The 12,059-nt window shown below is 58.5% G+C and overlaps 1 protein-coding gene across 3 annotated transcripts in view; it reads left to right on the plus strand.

Moving 5' to 3' along the window:
* The window catches only part of ZNF385C (zinc finger protein 385C), a 50,696-nt gene that overhangs the window by 23,504 nt on the left and 15,133 nt on the right, over positions 1-12,059 (plus strand). For all 3 annotated transcript variants that reach the window (XM_054593810.1, XM_054593812.1, XM_054593811.1), the window contains exon 2: positions 19-270. In XM_054593810.1, coding sequence (XP_054449785.1) covers positions 21-270 — 250 coding nt within the window. In that variant the 5' untranslated portion in view covers positions 19-20. The remainder of the gene's footprint in view (positions 1-18; positions 271-12,059) is intronic.

Here is a 12,059-nt window from a genome sequence, read left to right on the forward strand (position 1 = left end):
CCCTCTCTATCTGCTCAGGTATGAAGCGGCCGCTAAGCCCATCGCTTCCTGCTGAGAAGGAGCCCCTGCTGTCTGGAGCTGCTGAGCGTCCCCCGCAGCCCTCAGAACCACCTAAGCCCAAGCGCGAGAGAAAACGGCCATCGTACACTCTGTGCGACGTCTGCAACATCCAGCTGAACTCCGCAGCCCAGGCCCAGGTGCACTGTGAGGGGCGGGCCCACCAGAGGCGGCTGCGGCAGCTCAGCCTGGGAAAGTCGCCCACAGGGCCAGGTCAGTGCGGAGGGTCACCGTGCCCACAAGTCTGGCTCTGGGCCCCCCAGAGAGGCTCTGGGTCTGTGGCTTCTCTCTGTGGGGTCTGTGAGTCTGGATTGCCCCCAATGAGTTTTAGAGTCTGAAGTCTTCCAGATGCTGGTAGGTTTTGTTTGGCATCTGGTCCACCTTCTTGGGGAGTTCTCGGGATCTGAGGGTCTTCAGGTCTGAGGCCACCTCTTGAGGTCTTTCTGGGTCTGGGGGCTATCCCTGTGGAGTCTCAAGGGATCAGGACCCCAGTCTGGAGCCCCCTGGCAGGGGTGGTCTTTCGGACAAAGGCCTCACCTGCAGGGTCAGCAGGGTGCATGACATTGCAGCCGAGGGATGGACTAGGGGAACCCCTCTTCCTTTGGCCACTGTGCTCCTGGCCAGGATTTCTGCTTCTCCCTGGCTGGGGTGACTTTGCCGAGGTTTGGCTGCAAGCAGCAAGGGGCAGCTGGCTGCAAGGTAGAATTCTGGGGGAAATGGGTGAATGCATTCGTGAGGGTGATTCCAGCTGACAAGCACGAAGAGGCCATGGGGAAAATAAGAAGAGGCAGGCTGCCGGCTGGCAGGGGAAGCAAGTTCAGAACCAGACCCAGTGCAGGGGAGGCGGGATGGGCCGGAACTTCTGCCTGGCTCTCCGAGGCAGCTGCTAAAAACCTACCTTGCAGCCCAGGTTGGTAGTTTTGCCAGAGGGTTACACTCTGAGCTCTGAACAGGGCTGCCTGTTCTTTTGGTGAATATTTGGGCACCCCCTGTGCTCTCTGTACCAACTGCCTGGGGCCTAGAGACAAATAAGTTCCCGTCTCCCTCCTCAAATCCGCCCCCCAGGCCAAGACTGAATCTGTCTTTTGGGCTGAGACAGACACGAAAAGAGCAGATTAGTGTGGTGGGTGCTTCATGGGACATGTCCCCAGGGATACAAAGGAGAGAGGCCAGTTATACTCAAGGGCAACAGGAAAGACCCCTAAGGAACTGGGGTGTGCGGAGTTGAGCTTTAGAACAGGGGGAAGGGAGGAAGGGACACTATAGGCAGAGATCATTGCATAAGTAAAGCAGGGGACACTCTGATGGCTGGTACCAGCCCCTCTGCCTGAGCACTTAGGGACACCAAGGGTGTGAGTCTAAGAGTGTATCTGATTATATGGATGTTTCTGGAGCATGTGTGTAAGTTCAAAAGACCCTCATTAATCCCTCAAATGCTAACAGACAACCCTCTATGTCCAACTACTGTATGGAGGACTCGTACTTTTCCCCCAGCTTCACTGAGATATTATTGACACATAATATATGTAAGTTTAAGGTATACAATGTGATGATTAGATACACATATATATTATGAAATAATCACCATAACAGGTTAGTTAACACTCCCATCTCCTCAGATAATTACAAGTTTGTACACGTGTGGTGATAACAATGAAGATCTACTCTCTTAGTGACTTTGAATTATCTAATGCAGTATTGTTAATATCATATGGGGCATTAAATCACAGGCCTTCTTTATCTTATACCTGGCAGCTTCTACCCTCTGACCAATACCTCCCCATGTCCCCAACTCCCCAGCCCCTAGCAACCACCTTTGTACTCTACTTCTATGCGTTCAGCTTTTTCAGATTCCGCATATAAGTGAGACCATACAGTATTTGTCTGGGAATCCATATTTTTAAAAGGCAGCATACCAACCGGTTAGGGAAGCGCTATCTAAACAATCACACACGCAGAGGAGTTTGTCCAAGATAACAACAGGCTTCCTGGGAGGTCATAGCGGGGCTTTGGGAAGTCAGAGGAGGGAGCGGTGAATCGGCTGGCGTCAAGGAAAGCTGCAGAGGAGTGACACACTGAGGTGGACCTTGGAGACCGAAAAGGAAGCCCAGGCAGGGAGACGGCTAGGGGACAGCTAGAGCAAAGGCCCTGGGGCCCGAGGCCCTTGGCCTTTCAGGAGCGGTAGGCGGTGCTGGCACATGGCGGGAGGGGAAGAGGGGCTGCCTGGGACGGCCTCCCAGGCCTGCTGGCGTTGGGCCTTTGCCCCGCAGGTGGTGGGTGTCACTGCAGGGTTTCGAGCAGGCGTGATTCGTGTTTTTAGAGGTCTCTGGCAAGGGGGAAGGGTAAGACTTGGGGGTACATAAAGAAAAAGGGGTTGGGATGGAGGAAACAGCTTTTGGGGCCTTTTCTGTAGCAGAACCATTAGGACTTGGTGACCGATGGGATGTGGGAGGTGCCAAAGGGGACTCCAGCTTAGGCGATGTTGTGATGGATCGTCCGTTATCAGACGGGGGCGCCCCAGGAGGGAAGCAGGTCTGGAGGGCAGTGCTGGATGGGGACGGCCAGTCCTGTGGCTCAAGAACTCTGTCCTGCCCCTGCTCCCGTCGAACATGGCCTCTTCAGGCCCTGCTTCTGGGCAGTGGTCCGTATGCTGCAAGCCCTCCCTTTCCCTTCCCCTTCCCCACCCCCCATGCCAGTGTGGGGTCAGCAGGTGGGGCGTGATGAGGAAAGGCCGCAGCGCCAGATGCCCGTGGCCAGAGGCAGGCTGCCCAGAGGGAGGCAGACCCCCTTCGCCTGGCTTCCCTCTTCTCGCGGTCCATGTCCCCCCGAGTCCTAGGCAGGTGTGGGGGTGCCAGGAGACATGATGCCCGGTCCCCTTCTCCGGGTTGTTACATGGGACCTGGGAAGTCACTGTCCCCCCAGCCATCGCCGAGCCCTGCAGCCCCGCGGTCCTGTGCGGGCCCTGAGTGCGTGGGGCCCGCATTCTGCCCTGAGCAGTGCCCGTGCCGGCCCTCGGGGCCCTCACAATCTGGAGGGGAAGTCACCAAGGGCCCGGACATCACCTCCGCAGGCTAAGAGGGAGTGAGCGGCACTGTGGGAGCATGGGGGTGTGACGGCTGTGCACAGGGCGGGGGTGAAGGGTCCTCAGATTTCTGGGAACCCTGGGATGCTGGGGCGCCAGCGGGGAAAAGCTGCTCTCCAGCGGCCTGGTTACCCCTGAGCCTACTCCAGGCCATGACCCCCCAGCATCCACTCCCCTCTCATGGATTTCTCCTGTCTCTTCAACTCTCTGAGAGCTGGGGGTGGGAGAGGGAGCCCTCAGCGAGCAAGCAAGCTGTGCTAGCAACTGCCCCTGAGGCCGTGGGTGAGGGGACGTGCCTGGGGACCTCTGGAAAGGGTCAGAGCTGAGAGCCCAGAGGGTGTGGCGGGGGGGGGGGGGCGACAGGGAGAGAGCCACACCTGCTTTCAGGGAGGCCTGAGGGGCCCTTAATACACTGCTTTGTTCCTAGACAGTCCTCCTTCCCTGGGAGGGTGAGGAGGGTGTGGGGGTGGGACATCGTAGAGAGGCCCCAAGAGGCTCCAGCTCTGGGAAGCCTCCTGGAGCCGCTGCTTTGATCAGTGGTCTGTGGGGCTGGTGGCTGGCACAGGGACAGGCCGTCACAGGCTGTGAGGTGGGGACCCTCTCCTGCTCGTGCCCTGATGCTGTCCGTGGGAGGGAGGTAATGGGGTTTTGGGGAGGCCCTTCCCTCTCCGGGCTGCCGATCCTGGGTCAGAGGCCTCCTGCTGGGCCACGCCCAGCTCCCAGCTCAGAGGGGTCTGCAGCACGTGGGAGGGGGCCTAGGAACTGGGAAATAGCAGCAACCCCACGCTGACCCCCATCCCCCTCCTCCGGCGACTTCCCTCGCTTTCCCAGGCCCCCCTCCACCCCACCTGTTGCCCACACGGCCGGCCCTTTGGTTCTTTGGGGATGCATCTTCAGCCACCCTTCACCACAGTGGGTGGTCCCCAGAAACCCCTGCCCCAGTGAGGCTGCACCCAAGGACCCCAGTCACCATCACGCACACACGCACACACGCACAAGCACACATCCCTAAACAATTTTAGGTGGTCCTTGAACATCTGCAGGGAAAAGGTTTGCTGGCTCAACCCTCCTAAACCCAGCCTCCGGTGTGCTTGTTGGGCCAGCACAGGGCAGAGGGGACACCGGGACAAGCAGCTGTGACCTACCTCCTGTGCCCAGTTGAGTACCTGCTTTGGAGCCGGACTGTTTACAGAGCACTTCCAGGGGCACCATGGCCTGCCCTTCTCACCCAGGCATCGTGGCAGAGGTGACAACATGCAGTCCTCATGTCAGAGATTGGGGTGCTGGAGCCCCGACAGTTTAAGCAACACACCCAGGGCCACACAGCCGGGTTCAGGTCCCAGGGCTTCTGAATCTCTATCCGGCCTTACATGCCCTCTGCCCTTGCTGCAGAGGCTGAGCCTCGATGATTCAGGAAAGGCGAGGAGGGAAGGCCCAGAGGAGGCAGACCAGCTCCCAGGAGATGATTCCTCAGGTGCTCAGGCGCCCTGGCCTCTGCTCTCGCTGTTCTCACCTGAGAAATGGGGAGATGCCAGCCATTTCCCACTCGGCCGAGGCTGGCTAGGGAAAGAGAGGGGGTCCTCCGATTATCCATTGCAACCTGATGCCGGAGGGGAGAGAAGGGGCTCTCGGAAACCGCTTACTGAAATGGCCAGAGGAGCCTTGGCTGTGAGTGCACTAAGTGAGAGACGCTAAGGGGGACAGGAACGCAGAGATGGAGTCGGGCTATGGATATCGCGGCAAAAATGGCTGCACCAGGCATCCCTGTGCATTTGGGGGCGAGAAGGGATCAGAGCGGCAGGTGGAGGGCGTCCCTTGCCCTGCACTCTGGGACCTCCCCTGGCTCCTGCTCTAATCAGTCCCTCCATCTCCTTCCCAAGCCTTAGACTGCAGAAGCCTCTGGCTGCATTCTGAGCCCCAGAGATCAAAGACCTTGAGCTGGGTCATGCCTGAGTCACTGGCTTGATGAGCTCCTCACCCCCCTACTCCCTGCAGATAGATTAATTTCAGTCCCATCAGGAGGCCCCGGAAGCCCTCCAGCCTGTCTCCCACCTCTTCAGTATCTCCCTGGGTTGCTGGTTCCTCTTCAGTCCCTCCCCCCAACCCATCCTGAGGCCTTTGGGTGCGTATTTCAGAGGAACTTTGCTCCCCCAAGGCCACTGAGACGTTCTTGCCGTCTAACCATTGCCTCCTCCGTGGCTCTCCTGAAGCGGCAGGTGATAGAAGCACCTCTCACTCTCCCTGGATGGTCATCACGCCCGCCTCTGCCAAGTGTGACCTGACCATCAGCACCTCCCCCAGGGACCACCAGGAAAGGCAAGGCCATCTGGGTGGAGAATCAGGGGGCTTAGCTCAGATCCCTGCCCCGGCAGAAGACAAAGGTCCCGTCTGTGTCTCTAGGTGGGTTCATTAGCTCTGGGCTTGAGTTTCCTTTTTCTCCCCACACCAGCGAGTCCCCTGGAGCCTCTTCCTAACAAACCTGTTTTCAGGAGCTGCTGCTGCCAACCCCTCCCCAGACCTCCTTTGCAGCTCAGGTACTGGCTGCTCCAGAGATTACAGGTTATTGTCTGGTGGAGACAGGATGCTGAGGGGGTGGGGGGCGATCGCCGAGACCCAGGCTTGGAATGCGAGACTGGATCCAGCTGTGGGTTGGCTGGCTCCTCTCCCCGTCCACCCCCCTCCCAGCCAGCCACCAGGTGCTCAAGTGAATAGAGACAGCCTGTTTTCACGGAGAGGAGGGAAGAAAGGGGCAGATGGAGGAGAGAAAAGACAGGGGTAGGCGGGTGCAGAGGAAAGAGTGAGAGCGGAGGAGAGGTGTCAGAGGTTCTGGCTGGCCAGTGACCACCGCCACCCCTTCCTGGCATCGCTCAGGTAGCAGGCCCAACAGTCCAGACTAAGAGGGACAAGCCACCTGGGCTCCCTTCCCCCATGGCCACAGCCAGCAGTGGGACAGAGTAGTAACACGGCTCTGAGCCTCAGTTTCCCCTTCAGCAAAGAAGGTAAATTTAAGGGAGTGGTGGGCAGAGGATTAGCGGGGCTGGGCAGGACGAGCGGCCCCGCAGCAGCAAGCCCTGAGGCGGGGCTCCAGTGCTGAGCCGCCGGGCTTTCTGGCGGACAGGGAGGGGCTGGCGGCCCCTCTGCCGAGGTGTCTGCGGGCAGGGTCCACTGTTTGCTTCAGTGTAAGAGGCGCTAGGCAGGGACGCCTGGGAGTGGGGGCAGTGGGTGCTCCCTGACACTCTTCCCCGTCCCTAGCTCCGCATCTGCCCCCTCCCCTCCCCTCGGGGAAGGAAGTGCTTGGTTCTTTCTACCCCTGGGAGGGATGGAAGAAACCAGGGACTAGGCGGCTCATTCCCGGCGGTGAGGGGACACAGAGCCTGGTAACCACCGCTTTCCAGGCAGGAGCAGGAGTCCCTCCCTCGTCCCCTCCCCTCATGTCCCTCACATCCCCCACTCCCTTCCCTCTGTCACTATCTGGCTGGGCTTCATTTGCTCTTCACTCTGCGCTCAGCGGTGCCAACGGTGCCTGAGAAGACAAGGATGCTCTTGGGTGAGTACCGAGGGCACATGAACCGGGTGCAGGGGGCTCAGGGGCCAGAACGGGCCTCTTCCCTCTCCCAGCCCTCTCCTTCGCTCGCTGTGTTTGGCCCCCAAAAGTTGTCTGTTGAGAGACTCTCATAGCCAGTTGACTCCTGGTACCTTTTCCTAGGTCCGGGGTTAGGCAGGGGAGCTCCCACTCTGGCTGGGGACAAAGCTGGGAGTGGGAGTGGCAGGAAGAGTCAGGGACACCCTGCAGGGATGAAACGCGCTACGGTTGGGGCAGACACAGGGCCACCGAGCCTGTGTCAAAAGGTTCCTTGTATCAAATCTCACCTTCAGCTGCTTGAAGGGCTGCCTGGAGTCTCCAAGGAGGGTTAGGGGAGGGGACTGCAGGGGGGGTGGGGGGAGAGAGAGAGAGAGAGAGAAGCAGGCAGAGAGTGAGATAGGCAGAAGTCTAGGGGGATCCGACCTGAGATCCAGCCACTGCGCTGGGAGCAGAGCAGACGCCTCACTTCATCCCTGGCCTGTCAGCCCACCTCTCCATGCTGGGGTTGTCTGGCCTTCTTTGGGGGAGACACTCATTACCTTTTCAGGGTTGCTTCTGGGAACCCCTTCTCCGGGGGCCAGGGCTAGAGGCCGCAGGGCTAGGACAGGGTCCCTCTTGCTACTGGGCTCGGGCATCTTCCTCCAGCACGAGAAGGAGCGGGTCTGGGACATCACCGCCTCGAGTCCTGGCTGACCCAGAAGTGGGTTGGTGGCTCTGGTGGATGTGCCACCCCCCCCCGGACTTAGGACACCCCCCCCCCCCCCGGACTTAGGGCCAGTAGGCAAACAGGGGGTCTTGGTTCAATCTCCCATTCCTTGCCTCTGGCTCTCTCTCCTTCCTGGACTTCCAAACTCTTTGCAGAGTTTTGGTTTTATCTGTGATAGAAGCGGCAGCTTTTCTATTTGCAGGTTGTGTGTGTGCCTGGGGTGGGTGGGGGGACACTACCATCTGCCCCTATGAAGAGAGAGAGAGAAAGACTCTGGGTTTGGCTACATGAGCTTGTGTGTATGTTGTATGCATCTCATTTTGTGAGGTATGTACACGCACCCACCTCTGAGTAAACGTGTCTGCCTGTGGACCTTTGTGTGCACGCATCTCTTTGTGATGGTGCGTGCCGCTGCACGCCTGTGGGTTTGAATCGTCTGTATGTGCCTTTCCAAGGACCTGTGCATCCTCGCATGTCTGTCCCTCTGGGAATATACAGTCTGTGTGCATCTTTGTTGACCTTGCCCGTGTGTGTACGTGCATGCTCGTGCGCGGCCTCTGCGCCTAACTGTGCCCCTGGCCAGCATGGGTGTCCGTCTCTGCGTGGGCGCCACCTCTGTGTGAACACATCAGTGGGTGCAGAGGTGTCGTCGTGGGGAGCTGTGTGTGCCTGGGAGTCTGCCTGTGGCCATCTGGGTGTGGGCCCACGGGTCTCACAGCGTATGTCCCTGTGCTCTTCTGTGTCTCTCTCCTAATGATGGCAAAACAGCAGAATGTGCTCTCCCCAGAGCCTCCCCCTTGGGTGGCGGCCAGGGTGATGTTATTTCATGAGACCTCCATTCTCCTCTCCTGCCTCAGCTTCTTCTCTGCAGCCTGACTGGTTCCTGTTTGACCAAAGCAAAAACCCGCCCTCTTGAGGCAGCCATCCAATGAGCTGTGGGTCCCAGCTGCGACCCCCAGCCAGGGTTGCAGGGGACTGCGCTGAGTCACTTAGCCAAGGCAGCTGTTCTGCTGCAAAATGCCATCAAAGAAGACCCTCCATGCCTAACCCTTTCGTGGGTACAGAATTTCAGACTGTCAGGCTGTGCGGTGCCGCCCTGGGGCAGGTGTCTCCATGTAAGCAGTCACACATGTGTGCATGCACGCGCCATGACTCACGCACCGTCCCAGCGGCCCTGGGAGCCGGGTTCATGGTGAATGTCATGGGCAGACAGTGGTGGTGCAGAGCAGTGCTGTATGAAGGGTGCTGGGGAAGTTCCCAGCAGCCCCCAGACAAGCCTGACCTCGAATCCACATGTACCCCAGGCCGTGTGTGGGAGAGCAGCGGGGGACCCAATTGTGAGGGTGCCCTTGTGCTGGCTGGAGAGGAGACTGAGTCACCAAGTGCCCTGGCAACCCCCTTTTCAAATGACCTGCGCACCCAGCAACTCTTTTGGTCCTCAGACCTGTTCCTGTCCTGCCCTTTCCTCCTCGCCTGGGTGCGACTCCCATTTCATGGGTGAGGGAACCAAGGCTGTCAGCTACATGTCCAGCCCAAGGCCACTTCAGAGATCCACTCTAGGTCCTAGGCTCCAAGTCGGGGAGGGTTGGGGTGGCACGAACCCACATTCCTTCTGCAGGGACCCGCACCCCTTCCCCCACACAGTGGGGAGGGTCTCCTGTGCATCTGAGAGTTCTAGGGAGGGGTCCCTCCTCCCTCTCACCCACACGCCATTTCTGTGATCCCCATGACAAATAACTACAAACAAGTCATTGGACTGAAACTTTGAGCTCCCAGCCCAGACCTCCTGAGGTTCCCCACCAGGCCCGAAGGTCAAAATCCCCAGCATGCACCGGTGAGCCTCCCAGCAGCAGGCACTGCCCAGGGCACCCTCACCCCATCCCCCACACCTGCGCTGTACTGTCAAATTCCCATGCTCTGCCAGTCCCCCCCGCCTGGAATGCCCTTCGTCTGGTAAAATTTCACTGACCCTGCTGTGAAAACTAATTGACTCTCCGGGAAAACCTTGGGCTTACTGCCCACTCCTCTGTGATCCCAGAGCATTTTGTTCATAACTCTCAGAGCGCTTGCCAGACTCCATCCACGGAGCTCTCCCTGGTTTGGCACTCTACCTGTGAGCTCCTCTAGGCATGCACTGGTAACTGCGATGAATGAATGACTCCTTCCTGCAGTCAGTCTAATCCCAGTAGCTCCTGCTGCAGTGCACACAGCCAGGGGAAGGATGACGGTGACCGCGGGCTCTGCGCGCCGCTGCTGGGACAGAGCGGGCGGCAGACGGCCTCCCCTGGGTGAACCGCAGGGTAGGTGTCGCCACCACCCATCCTGCGACCCTGGCCCGCGCTGGCTGCTGGCGCCTCTTCACCGCAGTTACCACTAGTGGCTGCTGTCGCTCGGTGAAGCCCAAGGAGACCACGGCCAGAGCGTCCACCGCGCAAGATGGTGGCTCCGGTGTCTCTGTGAGTCTGTGCTGGCAGGACTGGGGCTGGGCAGGGCGGGGCCGGGCGCCCCCTCCCAGAGCTGCCCGGCAGGGGGCGGATGACCGGGGCTGGGGCCGAGCTGGCAGTAGGCAACCGCCAGAGCGGGGACCGGTGCCTCCGAGAGACCCATCTGAGGGATCCTCCCCAACGCGCCCCCCAGAATAAGTTCCCCAGCCCTCCGAGTCCCCACCGCCAGAGGACAGGACGGGTGTGCTGGGGCCCTAGCCTCACGCGGGCTGCCGGGAAGGGGTTGCCCACCTCTCCTCTGCCCGGAGCTTGGGCTCTTTTAGTGGGGTCCCAAAGGAGGAGCCCAAAGGAGCCTGGGGAAGAGGCTGGGGACTACGATTCCTGGGGCTAAATAAACCCTATGTTTGGGGCTTACATGCCGGCTGAAGTGGGGTGGCAGAACCACCCGCTCTGTCCCAAGGCCTGCGCGCTGCGGCCGCTCCCACCCCGCTGACCAAGGTGCTGAGAGGTGAGCGCGACCTGGGTCTGAGACGTGTCTGCCTTGGACCACACTCCACCCAGCCTGCTTCCCTCAGGTTGGGGTAGGGGAATATTGAAGACTTTTGTCCATTTATTTCTTCTGTTTTGTTTTTCTGAGGGGCACAGTCTGATAGAAGTTTCTGGGATGTTGTAAATGTTCTCCGTCTGAGATGTGTAATGCAATAGCCACGAGCCATGAGCCACATGTTGCTATTGAGGATTTGAACTGTGCCTAGTGCGAATGAGGAAGGAAATTAAAAATTTTTTATTTAATTCTGATTAATCTTAATCAGCTACATTTAGCTAGCAGCTACCATATTGGACAGTGCAATTACAGAATCGCCATCTTTCCATGCCTCCTTCCTACCTGCTCTTTTGATCTTTTATCAAAAGCGTCCTAGGCCTGGTAGTCATTTCATCCCCTCTGCAGAACGGGGCAGGAGAGCCAGTTTCTAGGTGCGTGGAAAAGATCTGACACACTTGGTCTTGCACCTCCTCCCCATTCTAAGATCCTTTGGGTGATGGGCTGGACAAGGTCACTGAATCACAGGATTTTAGGAAGAAAGGATGTCAAAAGGCAGCTGTTTTAACCACCCAACAGGTGCCCAAGGACCCATTCCACTGTCCTTTCTCCCCGAGAGCTCATGCTTCCTTATTCATTCACTCCCCGAATTTTGTGGCCATACATGCTGGGTTCCCTTCTCTTGGGTTCAGGGTGAGAAAGAGAGAGAGCGAGAGAGAGAGAGTGTGTCCCCAAACACCAGGCAATAGAACTGCACGGAAATAAGCAGATTTGTAAATTGTGGGAAGTGCAATGGAGGGAACAAACGGGTTAGTGGCAGAAAAGAAGGGGACTTCCTAGAAAAGGATAACGGGAGAAGCCTCTGAAGAGGGGACAGTTAAGCTAAGACCAGAGGGGAAGTGGAGGGTGGGAACACTCTGGAAGTGAGCACAGGCCCTGAGCGTGGGAACCTCGCACTCTGGAGGAACCAAGAAAAGGCAGGTACAGCTGGAAGGGGAGGGACGGACAAGTGGCTGCCAGCACGGTCAGCAATGCCTGGGCACATGGCAGACCTGGAACAGGACTCCGCACTGGCCTCAGAGCCACAGGCTGCAGTAGAGGGTTTTAAGCGGTGTTTGGGATGCCTCCTCTGGCCGCTAGAGTTTGAATGGCTCAGAGACAGGTAAGAGTAGAAACCCAGGGAGCCATCAGGAAGCAAGTGGCACAGTCCAGGCAAGAGATGAAGGTGGTCTAGATGAGGCTGGTGGCAGCAGCCATGACAAAAGGAATGAGTGAGCGGTAGACGGTGGAGGTGGAACTCAACAGGACCTGGGGATGGACCAGGTCCTGGATGTTGAAGAGAGTGTGGCTTGAAGGGGCGTGTTTCTGGCCAGAGCACCGGGGTGGGAGGATGGGCCATTTGCTGGACTGGGAGCACATGGGGAGGAGCGTATTTGGTAGGGGCACACTGAGAGTTCCATTAGACAAGCCGGGAAGGTGGTTGGATGGAGAGGCATGCTGCCCAGAGGGAGGCCCCTGCTGGGGCTGTGTATTTCAGAGTGGCCCGCAGAGATGGTTTTGAACTCTTTGGACAGGCTGAGGTTGGGAACAGGAGGTGGAGATGACAGCACAAGGCCCAGGAGTGGCCGATGTGGGGAAGGAAAACC

The sequence above is a fragment of the Pteronotus mesoamericanus genome, unplaced genomic scaffold (assembly GCF_021234165.1).
Source record: "Pteronotus mesoamericanus isolate MK-2021 breed Mesoamerican mustached bat unplaced genomic scaffold, CSHL_Meso_final scaffold_476, whole genome shotgun sequence".
NCBI classification, from domain to species: Eukaryota; Metazoa; Chordata; class Mammalia; order Chiroptera; family Mormoopidae; genus Pteronotus; species Pteronotus mesoamericanus.